Genomic DNA, 23,259 nt, shown 5'->3' on the forward strand with positions numbered 1-23,259 from the left:
ATTGTACAATTCAATGAGTTTTTTTTCAATTATAGTTGGCATACAATAATATACCAGTTTCAGTTGTATAGCGATCAGAGATCCATATAATTTGCAAAGTGATCACCCCACTAAATCTTGTACTCCTCTTCCCCTTTACATATTTATTACAACATTATTAACCTCTTCCTCATGCTACACTTTACATTTCCATGTCTATTCTGCAACTATCCATTTGTACCTCTTAATCCTGTTGCCTTTTTTGTCCCCCAACACTCCTCCCATCTAGTATGCCTCAAAATATTCTCTGTATCTATGAGTTTATTTCCACTTTTGTTGCTTTTGTTGTTGATTTTGTTCTTTAGATTCCACATGTACATGAAATCATGTGACATTTGTCTCTCTCTATCCTTCTCATTTCATCCAGTGCAAAACCAACCCTCTAGATCCATCAAGGCTATATCTTTTTCCATCCCCTTCCTTTTAGTCTCTGTGTGTCTTTTAATCTGAAGTGAGTCTCTTGTAGGCAGCATATGTAGGGATCTTGTTTTCTTATCCATTCAGTCACTCTATCCTTTGGCTGGAGCACTTAATTCTTTTCCATTTGAGGTACTTGTTGATAAAAATGTAGTTATTACCATTCTTTATTCCTGTTTTTGATACTTGTTTTTTCTTCTTAATGAAGTCCCTCCAACATTTCCTGTAATACTGACTTGGTGTTGATAAATTCCTTTAGCTTATTTTTGTCTGGGAAGCTCTTTATTCAACTCTAAATGATAGCTTTGCTGGATAAAGTATTCTTGGTTGTAGGTCCTGGGTTTTCATCACGTCGAATATTTTGTGCCAAGCCCTTTTGTCCTGCATAGTTTCTGTTGAGAAATCAGCTGCCAGTCTTATGGGTGCTCCCTTGTAGGTAACTATCTGCTTTTCTCTTGCTGCTTTTAAGATTCTCTCTTTGTATTTAACCTTTGGCATTTACAATGTATCTTGGCGTGGGCCTCTGGGTACCTGATTTTTGAGACTCTCAGCTTCTTGGGGTTTTATGTCTATTTCCGTCACCAGGTTAGAGAAGTTTTTTTTTATCATTATTTCTTCAAATAGCTCTTCAATGTCTTGTTTTTCTTTCTTTTTTTTTTTTTCTAGTACCCCTATGACATGGATATTTTTATATTTAATAGTATCCCATAGGCTCCTTAAATTATTATTATAGTCTTGGCTTCTTTTTTCTTGCCATTCTAATTGAGTGTCCTTGGCTTTCTCATCCTCTGGGTCATTTGATCCCCTTCTTTATTTACTGTTTCTTCCATTTAATATACTTCTCATCTCAGATAATGTGTTCTTCATTTCTGACTGGTTCCCTTTTATAATTTCCATTTCCACTTTTATGTTTTTTATCTCTTTGTTGAAGTTCTCACCTGAATTTATCTACACTTCTCAGAAGTTCATTGAACAGCTTTATAACCAGTGTTTTGAACTCTGCATATGTTAGATTGCTTGACTCCATTATTTCTGGATCTCTGTTCTGTTCTCTCATATGGTTTCTGCTTCTTGGTCTTCCCATTTTAGCTGCTTTTCAGTGTCTTTTTCTATGTACCAAGCAAAGCTTAAGTTTCCCGGTCTTATTAGTGGGGCTTTGTGTGGTAGGTGTCCAGTGGCACAGTCCTGAGAGGGGTTCAGCTGCAGGCCAGATTTAGCCCCAGCCTGTGCCCCTCCAAGTCCACCTGTGAAGACTCAGTAAGCAAGCCACAGATGTTATGCTTATAGTTCTCTCAAAAGGCCACACCAGAAACCGAGGCCGCCTGCCACCAGTGAGTCTAGGCGCTACTCAGCAAGGGTCACTTGACTAAGAGAGGACACACCTGAATGTGGTTTGGATGGGGCCATGAGTTGGGAGAGGTGGAGTTTTAGGGAATCTTCTGAGCGGAGTGACCTCTGTTATTCAGTTTGATGATGTCTTCGCTATGGCGGCTCTGGGTCCGCACACTGGGAGTGGGCAGGGTTCAACAGAGGAACACTGGATACAGCTGGCACATCTGCACAGAGCAAGTCTCTGCTCCGCCCTCACTCTGATACCTCAGTGTTTCCCTGTAAGTCCCTGGTGCCCCCTGCACAGCTGAACCAATGCTGGTGCTCAGAGAGAGCAGGTCTGTCACTGAGAAAGTCCACTCACAAGTCCGCTGCAGACATGGCCCCTTTAAGAGGCGTCTGCAGCTGCTGGCTGCTATGGCCTCTGTCTCACTCAGCCGCTGGGGACCGGGCAGCCTCACATCTTCGCCCCCTCCTACCTTCTACCATTGCAGGGTGATTTATTATTTCTCTCTCTAGTTGTAGTGCTTCTATTCAGTTAGATCCCAGGTGACTTTGCTTGCAGTTTGCTCCTTGTTTTTGTCACAACTTTAATTCGGTTGCCAGAGGGATGAACAGAGCCTCTATCATCTACACCATTTTTTTCTTTCTGCCTATTTTTGTCTAGGGAATCTATACTATGGTGGCATCTATTACAGGAATTGACACCTAGAGAAAAGGTGAAAAAAGACCATTCATATGTATTTGCTTTAATTTGCAAAATTACAAAATTATAGGAAGGATAAACCAGAAATTAATGATATTTGTTATGTAAGGGTAAATGAAAATAAGATTGAATTTTCCCTATTGCCAAAAGGGAAAGAGATCTTTTTCCCCTTCTCTTCTCTTAGAGTATTTCCTTGAGAAATTGTATTTATGAGTGTATAATTAATGTAATAATATAATAAATATATAACACATAACATTATAACAATATGATTGTATTTATGAGTAAACTATATTTATGAGTCCTTTCCTTGTCTACACACTTAAAAGTTTTATATACATATAAAACATATAAAAGCTGAATAAGCCTCTTGACAGCGGTACATCCCAGGAATGTTTTTCTTAAGGGCCTGGGAACCATTGCTTTGAAATCTAAATATCAGGGAAGAAGCACCCTGTCTCTTCATCACTGAGACTTTAGCCTAGGTGCCTTGCTCCACGCTATAATTACATGATTGTCATTATCAATTGAAGTTTTCCTTCCTTAGGATGAAGGTAATTAATATAGATGGCCACCACAATTAGTAGGTGAATTTTGGAGGAACCATGAAAGAATGTACAGCAAATGATGCTGTCAAGTCCTCTTACATGAGGACTAGCTATCGTTTAACTTGAGAATATGTATGTAATGGATTGTATCTGCTTGGCCATAATAGAAGGGTGAGGTTTCTTTCCGTCTTTGCAATCTCATTAGCAGATTGCCTGTGACACACATCACAGTCTGGTTTAGTGCTTATTCGTTAATAAAACTGTTTTCTTTCTTTCCTACATTTGTGGAGAGGATTTTCTGGGTTGGTGGGAGATTTTGAAATAAATACAGTTATCTGTAGGGGGTGGGTGTGAATGAGTTTGAAAAGATAGGGGAGGGAATAGACTTCTCTGAGTACAGCTTTTTATATGATTTTGCCTTTTAAACCTTGTTGATGACTTATATGTTAAAAGACATAAAGGAAATTTAATAAGGATGAAAAAAATGAAAACCTTAAAATTGAATACAGATTAGCAAATAAAACTAAAACCTAATGAAATACCAAGTAATAGCATATTCACAAGGAGAAAAAATATAACTACTATGACATATACTGTAGGATTGAAAGAACTGCAGAATTTGTTCTTCGTAGTAATATTGGCTGAGAAACTGAGCTATTCTGAAATTATTCTGCATGTGTTATAGGACTGAGTGATTAAATACATTGATGCTGTTTAAACTACAATTATCACTGTGGAAGAAGGAGATACAAGAGAGCTCCTGTGGGAAGAATTGGAATTACAAGGTATCAGTATCAATTCATGATTTTTAAAAAAAATCTACGTTATCTCTGTTTACCAAACAGTTCTAAAGCAATGACAGCCTTGGCAGCCAGGAACACACCAGATCTTGGTTTCTAAATACTTTTCTGCATAAAAGGAAGCCAGATTGCTTGGAGAAATGGCTAATTTTACGGCTAGGTAGGAAAATTACAGTATGTTAAAAATACTCGAAAACTGATGAGAGTATTTCAAAAGGATACAGGAACCACCTTGAAAGGGCTCCTCCCAGTGGCCAAACTTGAGCATCAAAAGAAATAGTGATATAAATGGTTTATAACATAGTAAATAAAAAAGAATTCATAAGTTAATACTGATACCTACAATATTAAACAGACAAATAAAAATAGGAGGAGAGGGGAGAAAGGAAAACTCTTCTTTGCAGAAGAATGCCAACTAATAAAAGTAGAAGAAATGATAGAAATAGGAAAACAGTCAATTTACAAGCATCGTGGTAAAGATTGGCTGAGGCAAGAATCATCAGTGGATGCTTCAACCATTGGTGGGGAACATATGGTCATGTGGTAGTAAAATATCACGCCTAAGATCCCTTATTAATTCAAGGGGATGGGAGATACCTTTAAAATGAAGAAAACCAATGACTGGCTTAACCAGGTGATGAAACTTAAGATCTTCAATAATGGGACAGATATCATCATGTGTCTCTTGATGTGATTCACTGAAAATGACACAGCCTCACTGGGTACTGCTCCTACTAGAGTGTTTAACTTCAGTCTGATCACCAGGAGGCAGAAAAAAAGTGAGGGACATTCTGCAGCACAACTGACCTGGGCTTTTCAAAAAGGTCAGTCATTAAGGGCAAAAACAAAAGTAAAAAGGGAGAGGAACCCTTCTAGATCAAAGGAGACACACCTCGGATAAGGGCCTAATATCCAAAATATACAAAGAACTCATACAACTCAATAACAACAAAAAAGAAACAAACGATCCAATCAAAAAAATGGGCAGAGGACCTGAACAGACACTTCTCCCTGGAGGACATACAAATAGCCAACAAATATATGAAAAGATGCTCATTATTGCTAGCTATTAGAGAAATACAAATCAAAACTACAATGAGATACCATCTCACATCTATTAGAATAGCTGTAATCAACAGGACAAGTAATAACAAATGTTGGAGAGGATGCAGAGAAAAAGGGCCCCTCATACACTGCTGGTGGGACTGTAAATTGGTACAGCCAGTATGAAAACAGCATGGAGGTTCTTCAAAAAATTAAGAATTGATCTATCATATGATCCAGCAATCCCTCTACTGGGTATTTACCCCAAAGACTTGAAAACCCATATCCAAAAAATATATTTGCACACAGTTGTTCATAGCAGCATTATTCATGGTGGCCAGGACATGGAAGCAACTGAAGTGTCCTATGATAGATGATTGGCTAAAGAAGCTGTGGTGCATATATACAATGGAATATATTACTCAGCCATAAGAAGAGATGAAATACTGCCATTAGCAACAACATGGATGGACCTTGAGATAATCATGCTAAGCGAAATAAGCCAGACAGAAAAAGTTGAAAATCACATGATATCACTTCTATGTGGGATATAAACCTAAAAGCAACAAATGAAGACAAACGAACAGAGACTCATGGGCATGGATAATAGACTAGTGGTTATCAGAGGGTAGGACGGTGAAGGAAAGGGGGAGGTAGATGAGGTAAAAGGGGTCAAATATGTGGTAACAGAAAGAAATCTAACTATGGGAGGTGAACACACAATGTAAATATATATATATATATATATATATATATATATATATATATATATATATATATATATATATATATATATTAAAATGTACAGCTGAAACTTAATAATTTCGTTAATGTCACCATAAAAATAAATTGATTAATAAAAAAAATTAATTAAATTTTTTAAAAAAAGAAACTCAAACAATCCTGACAAACTAAATGCCTGGGTGATCCTGGATGGGATCCTGGACTCTACTCCCCCTCCCTCCCCAAAAAGTTTCTTAAAAGACATTATCAGTACAATGGTGAAAGTTCGAATCTGAAATGTGGATAATTTCCAGAGTGTAGTAATTATATTGAGTTTATGTAACCCAATACCTACGTTCTTAGGAGATGCACACTGAAGGTGAAGGTAACTGCTCTCAAATGATTCGGGGACGGGGGGAAGAAAAAATTATATATGCAGAGAGAAAAGGAAAGTGAAAGCAAATGCGGCAAAATGTTAACAACTAGGAGATGAAAGGTATATGGATGTTCTCTGTATTCTTCTTGTAACTTTCCTGAAAGTTTAAAATCTCTTCTTTTGGCAGTTGCACTTCAGTCCTCAGTTTATGTTTACTTACTCTGATTGCTTTCTTAAATTCATCATTTTTCCATTTTTCCAAGTATCTACATTTTTCCATTAATAAAGCAACTACTTCAACTTTCTCTTATGCCCAATTAATTTATCCTACTGCACCCCACCCCACCCTGTATATCATGGTGGAAATTTTCTAGAATGTAGATAATTTAAATTTGAGTTGTTTTGGTAACATTGTCTCCTTGTATTTTTCTTTGATGTCTCTCTCCCTTCCTCCCCTATATGTCTTGCAGCATTGCCTGACTTTTATCACTTTATTATGTGCGAACTTCTTCCAAGAGTGTTTTCAGTTTGGGTCTTTGTAGGGCAAATATTCTGAGCTCTTGAATGCAGGTGATTTTTTCCCATAACTCTCTCCTACCTGAATGACAATTTGACTGAATATAAAACTCTAAATTATTTTACTCCAATACTTTAGGAGATGTTATTGATTAACATAAACATGCAATATCTAGGCAATAGTTGCAGATGAAGAGAAAGGTAATGAAATTATTTTACTCCAATACTGTTATTCCATTGTCTTCTAGTACCCAGGGTAGCTGTCTGATGTTTACCTCATTGTCATTACTTTGGAGGTGATCTGCTCTTTCTCTTTAGAAGCTTTTAGAGTTTTCTCTTTGTCATTATTATTCTTAAATTGGATTGTTTAGGGATGGATTTTTCCATATCTTATTTGGTCCTTTTTAAGACCTTTTAAGGTTTGCACTGAGAAGTCTGATGATAATCTAATGTGCTTGCCTTTATATGTTACCATTTTCTTCTCCCTGGCTGCCTTGAGAATTCTATCTTTGTCGTTGATTTTTGATAACTTTAATACAATGTGTCTTGGTGAAGGCCTTTGTGGGTTGAGGTAATTGGGTGTTCTGTTGACTTTTTGAATTCTCAGCCCTTTTAAACAAAGTTATTTAAGGGAACTTATCTCCATTATTTCTTCAAATATTTTTACTTCATTACCTTTCTCTTCATCTGCAACTATTGCCTAGATATTGCATGTTTATGTTAATCAATAACATTTCCAAGTTTTTCTTTCATATTTTATATCTTTTCTATTTTCCTACTGTGAGACTTCCACAATCTTGTGTTCGCAAATTCTTTCTTCAACTACATCCATTTTATTTTACTTGTTCTCTTTTCCTTTATTAGATTCTTTATGCCTAATATTTTCACTTAATTTTTTTTAACGATTTGTTGTTCTTATTCCATACTGCTAATATCTTCTCTACTAAATCTTTATCTCCTAAGGAGCATTTTTAGATTTCTGGTCCTTTTATTCCAGTGCTTCTCTTTCAGATGATGTGTATGGCTCAATCCTTGTTGTCCTTGGCTGTTGTGATTTGGCTTATGAGATTGGTTTTCCTCGGGGCATCAACCAGCGAGTCTAGTAATATGCTCTGGGGGAGAGCTAAGGCCAAGCTCAATCTGTATTGGAATCAGCGATTTAGAGATGAGAATCTAGGAACCACAGAACCCTTAATGAATCTGTTTGATGCCAATCCGCTGATCACTCTTTTGCCTGAGGTTTTCACTTTTAAACTTTTAGGTAAAAATAACAATATAATCCACAATCTTGGTGATTTGGTCAGGAGCGTGGTGGTGGAGTGAGTGCCTTTGTCTATTTTCATGAACTCTCCCCATTCCCCAGTGGGGCTTTTGTGTTGCTAATATTGACAGACAGTGCCATCAGCACTGTTAATATTCACTTCTATGCTCAAGAATCAGCGTCTAGAACAAAATAAATATTTGGAAAATTTGGACTCTTTTTACTTTCAAAGACCTTAATCTCAAACTTTTATTCTCCAGGAGGGAGTATGCAGATATGCCAACTGGCTAATTTCATCCACATTTTTAGCATCAAAACAGTGCTCCTTGCCAATGTCTGTTTACATTGAGTGCTGAACTCCCAGTGAAGGTGTTTAGCCATTTTTCTTATTGATAAAAAACATGCTTACACATATAGAAGTCAATCCCAAGCCTCATGAAATCAGGACCAAATAGTTTGATTTCTAAATTTCCACTAAAATTCAAAGTGGTCTGCAGATCAGCAGCATTAACATCATCAGGGAGTCTGCAAGACATGTAGAATCCTGGACCCACTCAACACTCACTGAATCAGAACCTACATCTTCACCAGATCTCCCATGATCCATCTGCATGGTCAAATTTGAGGATCGAGAGCAGGATGCATCAGCAGCAATTAACAACCTTCCAGTAAAACTATAATCTTGTTTAATGTGTTATAGTTTACAAAGTTGCTTTATCTAGAAGATTTCACTTAAATTTGCCATTCTGTTTTCATCCTAGCCACAATGTAAAATTATTTATACTCTTTTTAATGATGAAACGGATGTCCAGAAAGGTGACAAGCTTGCCTAAAATCCTGTGGCTAGAACCAGGTTAAACACCATACTTCATTCAGTCTCTGTGAGTTGTATAATAGTTTTTTAATAGTGTGCTGAATATTTCATTAGTATGTATGGTGATTTTAGGTAATAATTATGCTTTATTCTCATATGTACTAGAGAAAAATATAATCAACAAAGCCTGGCATTTTAAAACAATTTTTTAAAATTTTATTTAGTTTCAAGTAGACAGTACATTGGTCAGACATCTATATAGTTCATAAAACGATCCTCCCTTCCTCCCCTGACCTTCCACCTAGCCAACATATTAATGCTAACTGCATTTCCTATGCTGCGCTCCCCATCACTGTGACCATCCATTAGCTACTAATTCGTATTTCTTTAGCCCTTCACCCAATTCTCCCAGCCTCCCAAATCTCCCTCCCCTCTGTCCAACACTAAATTGTCCACTATATTTGTGAGTCTCTTTTTTGATTAGTTTGTTCTTTTTATTCCTTAGATTCTGCATATAAGTGAAATCATATAGTGTTTATCTTTCTCTATCTGACTTAAATACCTTCTAGGTCCATCAAAGCAATATTTTTCCATCTCTTTCCTTTTCAAATGCAGGGGTTTTGTTTTCTTATCCTTTCAGCCACTCTGTCTTTTGGTTGGAGCACTTAATTCTTTTCCATTTAAGGTGTTTATTGATAGGAATGTAGTGGTTATCATTCTTTATTCCTGTTTTTGATACATTTTTTTTTTCTTCTTAAAGAAGTCCCTCCAATTCCTTTAGCTTATTTTTGTCTGGGAAGCTCTTTATCTGTCCTTCAACTCTAAATGATAGCTTTGCTGGATAAATTATTCTTGGTTGTAGATCCTGGGTCTTCATTCTGTTCAATATTTTTTTGCCAAGCTCTTCTGTCTTGCATTGTTTCTTTTGAGAAATCAGCTGCCACTCTTATGGATGTTCCCTTATAAGTAATGATCTGCCTATCTCTAGCTGCTTTTAATATCCTTTCTTTGTATTTAATCTTTGGTATTTTAATTATGATGTGTCTTGGCATGGGCCTCTTTGGATCCCTGATTTTTGGAATTCTCTGAGCTTCCTAGGGTTTTATGTCCATTTCTTCACCAGGTTAGGGAAGTTTTCCACCATTTTTTCTTCAAACAGTTGTTCAACATCTTGAATTTCTTCAGTTACACTGACCAGATGGATATTTGGACCCTTAATAATGTCCTATATTCTTCTTAAATTATTTTTATAGTTTTGGCATCTTTTTCTTGCTATTCTGCTTGAGTGTTCTTGGCTTTCCTGTCCTCTAGATAGGGCATTTGATTCTGTTCTTTATTCACTTTGTTTATTCCTTTGTTTATTCCATTTAATATACTTCTCATCTCAGATAATGTATTTTCCATTTCAGACTGGTTCCCTTTTATAATTTCCATTTCCATTTTTATCTCTTTGTTGGAGTTCTCTACACTTCCCAAAAGTTCATTGAGCATCTTTATAACCAGTGTTTTAAACTCTGTATCTGTTAGATTACTTGACTCCATTACATCTGGATCTCTGTTCTGTTCTCTCATATTGTTTCTGCTTCTTTGTTTTCCCATTTTGGCTGCCTTTCCATGTCTGACTCTATGTACTAAGACGAGTCCAAAGTCTCCTGGTCTTATTAGTGTGGATTTGTGAAGTAGATGTCCAGTTCTGAGAGGGGTTCAACTGCAGACCAAATTTAGCCCAAACCTCTATCCCTCCGGGGCTACCTGTTAAGATTCAGCAAGCAATCCATAGATGCTATGCTTATAGTTGCCTAAAAAGCCCACACCAGAAACCGAGGCCAGCTGCAACTAATGTGAGTCTAGGAGCTGCTCAGCAAGGAGCACCTGGCTCACTGCGGGTATACCTGGATGTGGTTTGGGTGGAACCACGAGTTGGGGGAGGCGGAGTTTCAGGGAATCTTCTAGGCAGAGTGACTTCTTTTATCCAGTCTGATGACGACAGGGCTATGGTGGAACTGTGTACGCGCACTGGGAGTGGGAGGGCTCAACAGGGACCAATGGATACTGCCAGCACCTTTGTATAGAGCGATTCTTGCTTTGGCCCTCACTCCGACAATGTCTCCTTGTAAGTCTTTGATGACCCCTGTGCGCAGCCTAATCGGCACTGGTGCTCAGAGTGAGCAGGTCTGTCACCGCGAAAATCTACTTGCAGACGTGGCCCCTTTAAGAGGCATTTGCCACTGCCGCTGCCGCTGCCTCTGTCTCACTCAGCCACTCGAGACCTGGAAGCCCCACGTCCTCGCCCCGTCCTACCTTCTGCCATTGCACGGTGATTTCCTGGACTTCTCCCTAATTGTATGGCTTGTTCATCTAGCTCCCAGGCAATTTTTCCTTGCTGCTGCTCCTTAGTACCATCATAACTTTGATTTGGTTGTCAGGGGGATGAACAGAGCCTCTATCATCTACGTTATTTATTTTCTCCCTAAGCCTGGCATTTCATAGTTATTCATGCTTAGGAAGATTTTTTAAAAAGTGAATTCAGGTGTTGTATAGACATGACTAAAGTTGTGAGGGTGGTCCTTACATGCCTGAGTTTTGGGGACATTCCCTACTTTGTATCATAGATTCCATTCCTCTCATTTATCACATGTCAAGATTTCAATTTTAGTGGTGATTTTTACTGAGTCACTTTTATTTACTAGGAACATCCTATGCAATGTATTGGTACAAAGAAAGAGTTCTTTCATGAATATTTCTGTTTTGGTATGCCAAAGGTATTTTCCCTAATTCAATTTTATGACTTACTACAAACAGAAATGAGGCAATGGTTCTACTCAATCCAATTAAGAAAACATCTTAAAATGTTTGTTGATAGTAATTGCAAATACAGCATTTTGAATCGAATTTTCAAGTGTCCACTGTGTAATCGGAGTATAGATCTCTTCTTCCTAGAGAAATATGAAATTACTATAGCTCTCATTGTCCAAACTTGATGGAAAGGAAATCACAACTTGATGTTGACAGGGGACCTCGCAGAGAAGGGTGTCATAGACTTTAAATATATTACTCAGCTGCCCCACTGGCATTATATCTATGATAAGAAAAGGATAAATGATACTTACATCCCAGGTTGCTAAACTAAGAGCTTTAATTAACAAGGCTCCAAGAATGGCTGGGGTAAAGATAAAAATGATTGCACTCTGTTCTCTAACCTCAATGGCAGGTTCTCTAACTTCTGTGTTTTCAGATTATGTAAATACGTAGAGGCTCCCAGATGGCAAGTTGTTTTGATAAAGAACCTCTTTAGCAAAATATAGATCCTCGTATAACCTCTTAAACCCAAGACTTGTTTAAAACTATGGCTTATGAAACATGTTTATACTTGGACTGCCTAGTCATACACATATTGAATGTAGGAAATAGTGTTTATAATCTGGCCTGTTATTAGTTATGAGGTCATTAGTGTCCCCACCCCCCTACATACACACATTGGTCTTTTGTTCTTCAAAACTATACTTGCTCTTGACATCTTTGGGGAGGCAGGGAGAGGCAGGCAGGAAAAGTCTGTTTGGGGGCCTCTGTGGTTGCTTCCATTAAAATGTCTGAACTTTTCTCACCCAAACTCAACATAAAGATGCTTCTCCTATATCACTACTATGACTGCAATACAAAGCCAAGATATCTTTATTTTTTTTGCCTTCACAGACTTAGACTTCCAAGTTCTTGAGCTGTGGGGAAGAGGAGAAACAGATCAAGCTTGGCCTCTGTGTGATGTTGTTCCCTCACCTTGATGGGATGCAGTTCATTAGTCCATAAAGTGAATGACTTGCACCATTTTTCTCCCTAAAGATCCTTTTTTGCTGAAGCCATGATAATACTCCAAATAAGGTTACAGAATTTTATACTTTTTGGCTTTTAAGAAAAATGTCAGAACACTTCTCTCACTTGCTGCATAGACTGTATCAAACACTGAATGAAATGTAAATGGAGACTGGAGGACAATCCTACAATGAAAGGAGATGCTCACGTCCACAACGGCTCAGTGTGCATGGAGGAATTAAGTGGGCTGTGCACAGCTCTACAAACATGAGTATACGCCCTACTGCTCATGTTTGGGGCATTCTGTGTTTATTAGCGGGAAAAAAATCTCTGCTACCTGCTCATGTTTGGGGCATTCTGTGTTTCTTTATTAGTGGGAAAAAGTCCCTGCTATCTGAACTAGGCAGAGTTCCACAACAGAGTCTCTTTGAGAAAAGGGAATCAAATGTGTGACAATATATCAACAAAACTGACATACACAAATAGCACTTGACTGGAGAGACGATTCTCAGCATTTTATTCGAATTATTCCATTTCACTAAATAATCTAACATATTTTTCCTGGCACCACTAATACCATTGTCATTATTTCCCTTGAAGAGGGCTATGCTTTAAAAAATCTGAGCTGTTTCCATGATGTTTAACTCTAAAATTATTTTCCTTACCAAAAAGCGACCCCTCATCAGAAAAGAAACAGAGGGAAAGACATACTGATTTGCAGAAATTACTCTCCACTAGAAACAATTATAGTCCATAATCTTTAAGGATTGTGCTTTTTCTTGGGGCCTCTTTTTTGGGGGGAGGGGGTTCTTTCTCATAAATGTTTGCTTAAAATAAATAACATGCCCTACTACATCATGGAAGGAACGTAAGGTTTAGTCTCTAGAGGACAAACAGGTGGTTGGTTCTTCAGTAAGGGAGCCCACACGGTTCTTAGAGGTGACAGTCATTATACTAGGGTCGGGCGATAGTCAACGAATCTTCTGACTCAACCAGTCAGTACCAATAAAGTATAATGAGGTGAATGAGAGTGGTAGTAACCAGGAGGATCACCCATAGACTAGAATCTCTAGAACAGAGTAAGCCAAAGCTGGAGGGAGACAATGAGAGTCTGGAGAAAGGGTCCAAGAATAGAAAAGTGTGAAAAGAGGTACAGGTTTCCCACCAGGTGACCCACAGAAAGGTGGTACTACCAGTCAAGGGCAGTCTTCTGTTTTTGGGATGAGGGTACACTAAATGGGTTCTGCAGTTTTCATTAAAAAATTGGAATGGTATCATTCCAATTGGAATGGAAAGTGAAATCAGAGGTTCTCTCCTTGGTTCAATAAACACTAGAACACCTGTGTGTAAGGCGACAGGATAGGTGCTAGAGGAAAAATAAAGCTAATATGTGATCCTGACCTGAAGGAGTAATGTGGTGGCACCACAGATCCCTGCACACCACATGGCACTGTGTCTGAAGGGCCATGTAGAGGGAAGGGCCATTCTGACTGGCAGGATTAGGGAAGGCATCCCCCAGTCCTCTCCTCTTAGATGTCAGCCTGTCCTTTGTGCCTCTATGTAACTGCTCAGCCTGCCCAGGTCCAGGCACTTGCTTATCTTCCTTATCTTTCTCAGCAGTGTGAGAAATAAAAGTTTAAGATCAGATCCTGCCTCAAAGGTGCTAATGAATGTGTGTGGAATTGACGTGTTGTGGACATGTCACTCCCTCTTGGTCCAGGAAAGTGGAAAAATCTTTGGGAAAGGAGAACTAAGGTGGTGGTGTAAGGGTAAGGTGTTTTACTCAGAAGGTGGGAGCAAAGGTATACCAACAAGCAAATTTAGTGCATGGCTTAAACCAGATGACAGAGAGAGAGCACCAACATGACCAAGGACCCCAAGAAGGTAGCTAGAAGCCCTCTGCAAAATAGGTTAGTCTGCGGAATTGGAAAGCTAAAATCTTTTCCTATTATCTACTCAAATTCAACCAGAGAGTATAATATAATGAATAACTAAAAGATCTTAACATTCTAGAAAGTAGAAAGAGTAAACACAGCACCCCCCACAAAAGGTGAGACTAGAAGTCCAAGAATAGAGAAAGCTTTCGGATATCTTCTTTAAGTTTGTTTTTGGTGTTTTGGTCTGTAAGCAATCAAGATGGAGAGAGAGGCTATCCCAAAGAAGAAAGTCTGCAGGAACCAAAGTAGTCGAGCCCGACCATTCGTGATGCCTTTAGACCTAAAAAAGAAAAGAAAAATTTAACCACCAGAATTTTAGTGTTATGGTTTCACAGGAGTTATTGTTTTCTATTTTTTAAAAAGTGTACGTTTTCTATCTATTTTCATTACCATTTTCTTCCAGCTTCCTAACTCGAATGGTTAGTTCATTTATTTTCATGTTTCTTGTGCATTTAGGATGGTATACTCTTCCTAGAGAAGCAGTCTGGCTACTGCCTGGAGCATTGTATTATAAAACTGTTTCTTACGTAATTTTGATGAGCAAATGGGGTTAAAAAGCACTGGTATGGCTTTAGAGCAAGTGTTTGAAGATAGACCAGATGTAAATCCTAGCTTGGACAATTACCAGCTATGACCTTGGGCAGGTCACTCACTTTCTCTCAGAGTCAGTTTCCTTGTCTGAAAAGTAGGAATAATAGTATTATTTCATCAAGTTGATATGATTTATGAGATAATATACACAAAGTACTTAGAAAAAGGCCTGGCATCTAGCAGTAATGAACACTATAACTAAACTGCTTAAAGCTCAAAAGAAAATGACCCAATTGAAGTGAATGGCTTGCTACAGTCTCATCTGTATATAAATAAGTCTCGTGTGGATGACTTAATTTAAAACAAAATTTAAATACAACATATGTAAAACTGATATACAGTTGATTCTTGTAGGGACTAAGGGCACCGACACTGCACACAGTTGAAAATTCTCATATAACTTTTGACTTCAAAAACTTAACTATAGTCGGCTCTTTTATCTGTAGGGGACTAGTTCAAGGACTCCCTGCAGATACAAAAATCAGAGGATGCTCAAGTTCCTTATAAAATGTTGTAGAACAATGCATAGTCGGCCCCTCTGCATCTACGGATTACCAAATGTGGATTGAAGATACTGTTTTCAATCAGCAGTTGGTTAGATCTGTGGATGTGAAACCCATGGATATGTAGGGCCAACTGTATTTACTGAAAAAAAAAAATTGCCTATAAGTAGACCCATGAAGTTCAAACTTGTGTTCTTCAAGGGTCAACTGTAACAAATTAAAGAAAAATCATATGATCATCTTAATGCAGAAGCATTTTATAAATTTCAGCATCCATTCTGAATCTAAGTTCTTAGCAAACTTAGAAACAGAACGGAACTTCTTTATTCTGATAGAGATCTACACGACTCTTGATGCAAAATGTTGAAAGCTTTCCTTTTGATCGGGAACAAGGCAAGGATGCCTACTATCACCACTTCTAGTCAATACTGTACTGGAGGTACTACCCAGTGAAATAAGAAGAAACATAAATAAAAGACACAGAGAACTGAAAGGAAGAAATAATATTATATTTCTAGACACAACTGTGTATGCACCTAGAAAATTAAAGAGAATCTGCAGATGAACTATTAGAATAAATGAATTTAGCTAGGCCACTGAATATAAAGTCAAGAGATAAAAAAATAAACTACATTTATACACTCTACCAATGAACAATAAAAAAATGAAATCTATATCAAAATGGGCCAGGATGTATGAGGAATTCATGTTCATGCAGTGTTATTTATAATGAAAACTAGGCTTAAAAGCCCATCAGAAGGGGTATTTCTTAAGTACATAAATACATTTAAGGCACATCCATATAATAGAATACTAAGCATTAATAAAATGAGTAAGTTTATAGGTATAGACATGGAAAAACAGGACATATATGACAATGGTAAAAGTTATAGGAGTTTATATTTATATGTTTACATATTATGGTGACTATAAAGTCAAACATATAGTCCAATCTTATCTCTGGTTAAAAGGAATCCACGAATTCCTTTTTATTGCCAGATAGTGGGATTTGGGAGGCTACAAATATACTACATCTTTTTGTGAATTGATTCATTAACTTAAATTCATTCATTCATAATTCAAAAAAAAAATTGTTTTATAGTGACCAATGATACACTGCAACATGTTAGGCCAAAAAGAAATGATTGCAAGAAAATAATAATAGTGACCTAGCCTCTCCATGCTTGTTCTCCCTTTGCCCTTCAAAGAAATGGATAGTACGATTTTAAATTTGAGTCTTTTAATTTTGGAGGTTCCAAATGCCAACAACAAAATATGTGGCAAGTACTGTGAGTTGCGGGGTTGGACACCATGCTTCCAAGCTGAGATTTCACTGAGTGGTTGAAGGAGCCATTGGAAAGAGGCCCTAGTGCTGCGGCATTTGCTATCACGAGTCAAGCCCAAAGAACAGCTTCAACATAACCACAAGTCCCCTGGAATTCGGGGGAAGGGATTAACATCCAATTCAAAAGTTTACAGACTGGTCAGCTTGCGTGATAGGAGAGCAAAGGTTTATGGCTGCATTGGGAACTGCACACACTTGCAAACTTATCCCGTGGAGGGACAAGGAAGCTGTTATCGTGAGCCATACAGATCTTGTGGACGTGCACTGGCATGGGTGAGCTTAAAGGGGACCCCACCCTACAGGCCTAACCGAAGGATAGAAGAAATCTCGATAAAGGGAATTTCCCCCAATCATCGATCCTGAGGGGAAACTGCAAACAGCATGCTGGGGGAAGCATCAGCAGAAACCATCAGGGAACTGCAGGAGGGAGACTCCTAGTGATGGGTGGTTTTCCCCAAATCCACCAGAGCCCTTCTGGAGAGAAGAACCAACACAGGGTACGCAACATGCATGGCACCCAGCTGCCTGTTCGCAAGGCCGACTGTGCCCTATTTCCCCTAACTACTCTCACCATTTAAAGGTGCAACAAGCAGCTGCTAGTGAATAGGGAAAAAAGGTAGAATGAGAAGACATCAACTACATTCTCTTCCCCATAGCAGGCTCCTAGGCCCCAGCTGGATGAGAACAGACATTCTGAATTAGGTAAGTTTATAGTTTTAATAAATAGATTGGACTAGACCAAATAATATCACAAGGAAAACCTATGGAACTACTTCAGATTTTATCCAGGGCTAGGGTGGGAGACAGAAAATAACCCACAGGGTAAGATTACTTGGAGAGGGGTAAGAAAGAATAAAGCTGCTTTCCATTCCTCTCCTGGCAAGTCCAGTTTGTTTAATCAACCAGAAGATGGAGTGCCATAATCTATTTAAAGCACTTAGCAGTGTCTAACATAGTGTTCGCCCAAGATACATTAATTATTTTTATTATTAAAACACAGTATATTTAATCAATTACACCTCATCCAAATGGAAAAACTATTGTTAAAATCTAATGTATGAGACAATGTTTTTAAAACAAATTATTTTCTATGGTACCACTCAAATCATTTGGATGAAATCTGGTTAATGAGAATATACATGTAAGCAAATGTTTATTTCCTTTTAATAGAATTATTTTTAGGAAATCATGACTTATTAAACATTCAGAATTCAAAAAAAGAAACACGGTAGTAATAAAGTACCTTATTTTCCACTTTTAGAAGTAATACAATAATAAAAAGAGGTGACAGTTAATCTTGAACAGAAAAAAAATTAATTGCAAAATACTTTGGCATTACTATAATCATCTTTTTCATTACACCATACTTTTTGTATATGCTACATAAAATACAAATGTAAAGAGAACTTCTAGTAACACTGGCACTTGCTGAGTAGCGTCTAGTCGAGGGGCTCTTATTTTGCATTGCATTCCAGAATTATCTGTAGAGCTTATAAAAATAACATATCCCCATGTCTGAAGCAAGGCCTACCAGACAGATCAGGATATATGGGTCTGGAAAAAGCTCCTCAGGTGATTCAGCTGTGAAACTAAAACTGAGAATCATTAGCCTCAGTCAATAATTCAGTTCTTTTCAAACTAAAAGGTAGCCTCCTTATCTTTTATTCTCCTTGGGGCAAAGAATTTTTTTAAAAATAAGAAAAATCATCTAAATTAAGCAACAAAGTGACTGGCTAACACAAATGAAATTAATTCATTCATTAAAAATTTATAGAGTATCTCCTTTGGGCTAGGCTCAGTATTAGGTGTGAAGATTCAACTCCTCTACCTTGAGAGTACTCTCAGCCTGCAAGTGTATGAATTATTTAAATGTGGCTACTCTCATCTTATATTAGATATAGAGAAGCAACAAAGACCTATTAAAAACACCTACTTGCACAACACCATGGCATACAAGGACTCTCCCACGTGAATCAGCCAGGCAAGCCAATACCTGAAACAAAAGTCAGCCTAGTTTAAGGTGATGGTTACCTGCTGATGAAATCTAACACAGAAACCACAAAAAGAAAGGTGCTTTAATGTGAACTAGCACCGCTTTTAGATATATAAAGGAGACTGCGGGCCTCCCAGGTCTACAGTGAGACTGGAGCTGATGTGTCCACATCCCATTTCTGCAGCTCTCCTTACCCATTGTGTAGCAGGGTGTGATGATGGTCCACCAAGTACTGAGTGAAGGAGCCCAGGAGTCCTAGGCTCTGATAAGGAATACTCTGAGGCCAGAAGACAACCCACTGAAAGAGAACCAGAGGCACACAATATCTATTGGGTCACTTAAATCAGCAAATGTTTATTTTTGAGAGAGGCTATAAAATAATCCTGATTCCACAAAAACAAGAACAGACCAAAGAAACTCTGAACTGGGCTTCTACTCTCAACTTCTATTTTCAAAAAGCTATTCGGTAGGAGATTTGTGCTGAGGAAACTGGGGGTATCGGACTCAGTGCCCAGGTTGGATGACTTCTATTCTTAATGAATTCCACCAAAAACATTATTTTATAAAGGTTATTGACAAATTTTAAGAGTTTATGTGCCTTAGCTAGATTCTTTACTGCAGAAACTATGGTCTGAGCCAAATCCCCATTTAATTCGGGATCCCTTTCTCTTCTTTCACCTTTTTCTACCACTAAAACGGGGACTGATCCACTGAACAGAATTGGAAAATAAGTAACATCAGGTTTGTGAAGTGCTAAATGCAACCACTTAATCACATAAGGTTTTTGTAACCTTATCAACTTTCTCTGTCTCTGTGTTGTAGCCTCTGTCAATTTAGGCTTTTCTGAGAATAAATAAGCTCCAATAGTTCCAAAACTTCTTATCCCATTCAGATCTCAGTCAAGAGCAGTACTATCTCTCCCATCACGTTGTTCAACACCTAAAATCTAAAGAAAGCATAAAATATCACTGCATCCTTGAAAACCAGTGGGAATGGAAAGGGCAGCATCTAACAGCTCCACAATATCTCAATTTGAAGTCACCAAAGCTTTCCTCCACCTATATTCTAACTAATCAGAGACGCAGAATCATAGTACAGAATAGCACCTTTGAAAAATTTCAGCCCAACACCTCCATTTTACATATGGGGAATCAGGACAAAGGTGGTCGGATTTCACAACAAACACTGTGAGCAAGACAAATAACGCCATGTCAAGGATCTATCGGGCAATATCCAAATAAGTTTTGCCTTCATTCGAAATTATACCACGTTACTCCCTGCTTTTCCAGGAGTCTTTCCCGTTATCCTTTAAACGACTGTCAGCCAGACAAAAGTCGCTCCTCTTCTCAGCAGAGATCCTCGCCTTCCTGATTCTACATCTAGGCCAAAACATTTATATCTTTTCTATCCTTTCTGATCAATTAAATCTTATCCATTCTTTAGGTTTTCCTAGCAACTCCAAGTGCCTCAAACATTCTGCTTTGGAAGTCCTCCCCTGACTTTGCAAGCCTACGGCAGTCCGTCAACTTGCCTTCCCCCTCGGTGAGCTCTACTCAGACTCGGTTAAGTTGTAGCAACCATGGAGAGGCGATAACGCAAATGCAGGAACCCTTTAAAGCAGAAACTGGCCTTTTGGCCCATCGAACTTCTGCTTACTTCAGAAACCTGGGCAACCAGCAGAAGCGCAAGCGCGAAACCTCGCTCCCACAGCGCCTCTCGCCCTACGAGGGCCCGGCCGGCCTAAAGGCAGCTGCCCCGCCCCGTCCGACGCCTCACCGCGAAATATGCCAGCCCCAGGACGGTGACCAGCGAGGGCAAGGGTCTGGTTGTACGGAAGTAGGCGGTAGCAGCCTTGCGAGCCTCCGACGTCGCCACCACCATCTTGAGAGATCTAGACACAGAGTTATCAGGTGGGAAGCCGTGCCCGCCCCATACAGTTAAAGCCTGAGTAGCCGGTTTCTCAGGACCTCCGGGACCAGCGAAAGGCGCGGGCGGATCAATGCGCCTGCGTCTTCCGGGGTCCAGGCCCCTCTCCCGCGGCTCCGAGCCTGCGGCCGCCGGAACTGCGCCTGCGCGACCTGCCCTCGACTGCAGGCACGGATCTTGAATAGAGCCATCACTCCGCTCGCTGACTTTACCGTGTAGTAGCCAAAAGAGAGCGTGATGAAAGTGAACCAGAATAAACTGCCCCTGTGGAAGTAAGCCTCAACGCCTGGTGCCGTGCTCATGGCTGCAGCATATTCCCTTCGGCACAAAGCAGAGAACAGCTTGCGCGGAGACGGGGTCGGGGTCGGGGTCGGGGCGGAGCCTCGGCGACCGCTCCTCCTACTTTCTGCCCGAAAGGAAGAAGACTCTGCGGGTTCGGAAACCCGGAGAGCGGGGCTTCCTGGACCCTGGCCTGGTGGGCTAGACATCATCTTCCAGGAGAGACCCCTCTCTGAGGTCACTTTCCCGGATTTAAGATTAACCACGAGTCTAATTTTTGAACTTCAGCTCGGCTGTGCTCTGGGAGAAATAATGCTCTTCCTCTTTCTTAGATGTATCGAGCTGTAGGGCACAGCAGTTAGGAACTGGGGCTGTGGAATAGATTGCCTGGTTTAAGCCCTGGCTCTGCCACTTAAGTTTTTGTATAAGCTGAGACTAGTTATCTAACCCGTCTGTGACTTAATTTCTTCCAAATCACCCTCTCCACGTGTGACAAGGTGGCTAAATTCTTTGTCCTCCAGGTATCCTGTATTGCCATCCCCTCTGGGTTGGCAGAGAAATATTTCACCTCATTATACTTTACCTCTCACCACTCTAGATGGAGTAATGGCCTAAACATTGGAAACAAGAAAGCATGGGAGAAGAGTTTTACAACCTTTGAGAGAGGAGAAAGAAACTTCTTAGCAAGCTATTAAAATTAAAAGCCAGAGGGAAAGATTGAAAATTTAACTGCATCCAAATTTAAAACTTTATTCTTATGAAAGGCACCATAAAGTTGAAAGACCTGGAAGTAGGGATTCTTCAATGTATTCAATAAATGAGTAAAGGGTATGAATCGGCTGTCCTTGTAAGAGAAAACTTGAATAGCCAAGACACATGAAAAGATGTTCAACTCTAATGACAATTTGGAAATGCGCAAAGTAAAGCAAAAATAAGATACTATTTTTTCCCCAGAAGATTGGCCTACAAGGCTGGTCAGAGTACAGTGGTGTCTACAATTAATTGATCACAACCATTTACAATTTATTTGTTCCTTCTCCCACTGCTTCACTTGACTAGGCTAAAAAAAAAAAAAAAAGATTGGCCTATGAGGTATCAAGACACTATAAAGAACTATAATTAAAAGCATTTGGTATTTGACACACAAGTCAATGGGAAATGATACTCCAGAGATGGATCTGACATATACCCAAACATTTATTTTATGATAAAGCTAACATTTCAAATTTAGGAAAGAATGAACTATTCATTAAATTATTTTAGGATGATTGGTTATCTAGAGAAAAAAATACTGTTAACCTACCCTTCGCTTGACACAAAAACACAAATGATGCAGTTTCATGAGGCACAGAGATAATAGTCCTCCTAGGGGAGTTCTGATGACCGTAGAGTGAGATAGCCACGTGTGGGTACAGCAAAACCCCCACATTTTCCCAGTGTTGTGACCAGAATAACCAGACCCAACTTGAGTGCTCTTAACCAGGAGACAGTTTATTAGCCGGCGGCTGTCCTTGCAAAGGAGCAGCCCCGGAATGCCAAGATACAAGGTTTTTAAGCCCCAAATCCCCTTTCTCATTCTGTCTTAAACACAAAGGTCCATCTTTCTCCTATTCACTACCTGTCAACCCACTGGTCAGGTGTGCAAGCGGGGAGTACAGAAGCAGAAAGCTTGTTGTTAGAATGTTATGTTCCTATGGGTGATTGCCTATGTTCCCATGGGCTATAGCCAGTGTTCCCATGGGCGATGGCCAAGCAGTAATTTTCAGCTTATATACAATTGATTATTTTTCATGCCACGCAAGCAAGCAGGGTTACACAGGCTAAAATTGGCAGTTAGCGTATGAGCTCGTTGTTCCAAGTTTCATGATTAACAGAATGTGGTTAGGGGTTCCAGAAACTAGGCCTAAGTTATAGACTTCCTTTGTCCAGTTTCAGGTTTTACTTATTTTTTAACCCTTTCACATTTCAGCAGGCTATTACACCAGGATCATGAGGATGGGAGGAGAGCAATCTAAACAAATTTATAGAAATATGGATACCATTGTGTGTCTAGAGAATTAGGAGCAATTTATTGTTGCAAGAAGGAATAATGTGAAATTGAGTGAAGCAAGGTGAGGCTGAAAAGGCGTGTAGGGTCCTGGTCATGAATGGCATTAGCTGTCAAACTGAGGAGTTTTGATTTGCTTCCTTAGCCAAGGTGAGTCCGTGAAAAATTGGTTTTGCTTTTTTAAATCTACCCAAAAATGTCTGCTGTATGTTGGATGGAGGTAAAATTGGAAGCAGGGAAAGCAGGGAAGGGGAAAAG

General features: G+C 39.1%; 1 protein-coding gene across 4 annotated transcripts; it reads right to left on the reverse strand.

The window, feature by feature from the left end:
* Positions 1-12,869: 12,869 nt before the first annotated feature.
* Positions 12,870-21,055, reverse strand: TMEM254 (transmembrane protein 254). 4 transcript variants are annotated; one of them, XM_039872221.1, is made up of 4 exons: positions 20,888-21,054; positions 18,944-19,047; positions 18,690-18,749; positions 12,870-14,597 (listed from the first exon to the last, which is right to left on the reverse strand). In XM_039872221.1, exons 1-4 carry the CDS (start codon positions 20,975-20,977, stop codon positions 14,477-14,479), a joined length of 375 nt encoding a protein of 124 aa, XP_039728155.1. In that variant the 5' UTR covers positions 20,978-21,054; the 3' UTR covers positions 12,870-14,476. The 4 variants fall into 4 exon arrangements, with proteins under 4 accessions (XP_039728155.1, XP_039728154.1, XP_039728156.1 ...); XM_039872220.1 differs by lacking the exon at positions 20,888-21,054 and adding an exon at positions 20,526-20,842; XM_039872222.1 differs by lacking the exons at positions 18,690-18,749; positions 20,888-21,054 and adding an exon at positions 20,526-20,867.
* Positions 21,056-23,259: the final 2,204 nt, after the last annotated feature.

This window comes from Pteropus medius, unplaced genomic scaffold, assembly GCF_902729225.1.
Source record: "Pteropus medius unplaced genomic scaffold, Ma_sr-lr_union100, whole genome shotgun sequence".
Classification (NCBI taxonomy): domain Eukaryota; kingdom Metazoa; phylum Chordata; class Mammalia; order Chiroptera; family Pteropodidae; genus Pteropus; species Pteropus medius.

What these genes read in the sequence shown, in the direction of transcription:
- TMEM254 (XM_039872220.1), bottom strand. Translation starts at nt 20,630, where the DNA reads ATGGTGGTGGCGACGTCGGAGGCTCGCAAGGCTGCTACCGCCTACTTC. An exon ending in CACACCCTGCTACACAATGG is followed by an intron (nt 18,750 to 18,943) that starts GTAAGGAGAGCT and finishes CTTTTGTTTCAG; the next exon opens with GTATTGGCTTGCCTGGCTGA. An exon ending in TATGCCATGGTGTTGTGCAA is followed by an intron (nt 14,598 to 18,689) that starts GTAGGTGTTTTT and finishes TTTCTTTTTTAG; the next exon opens with GTCTAAAGGCATCACGAATG.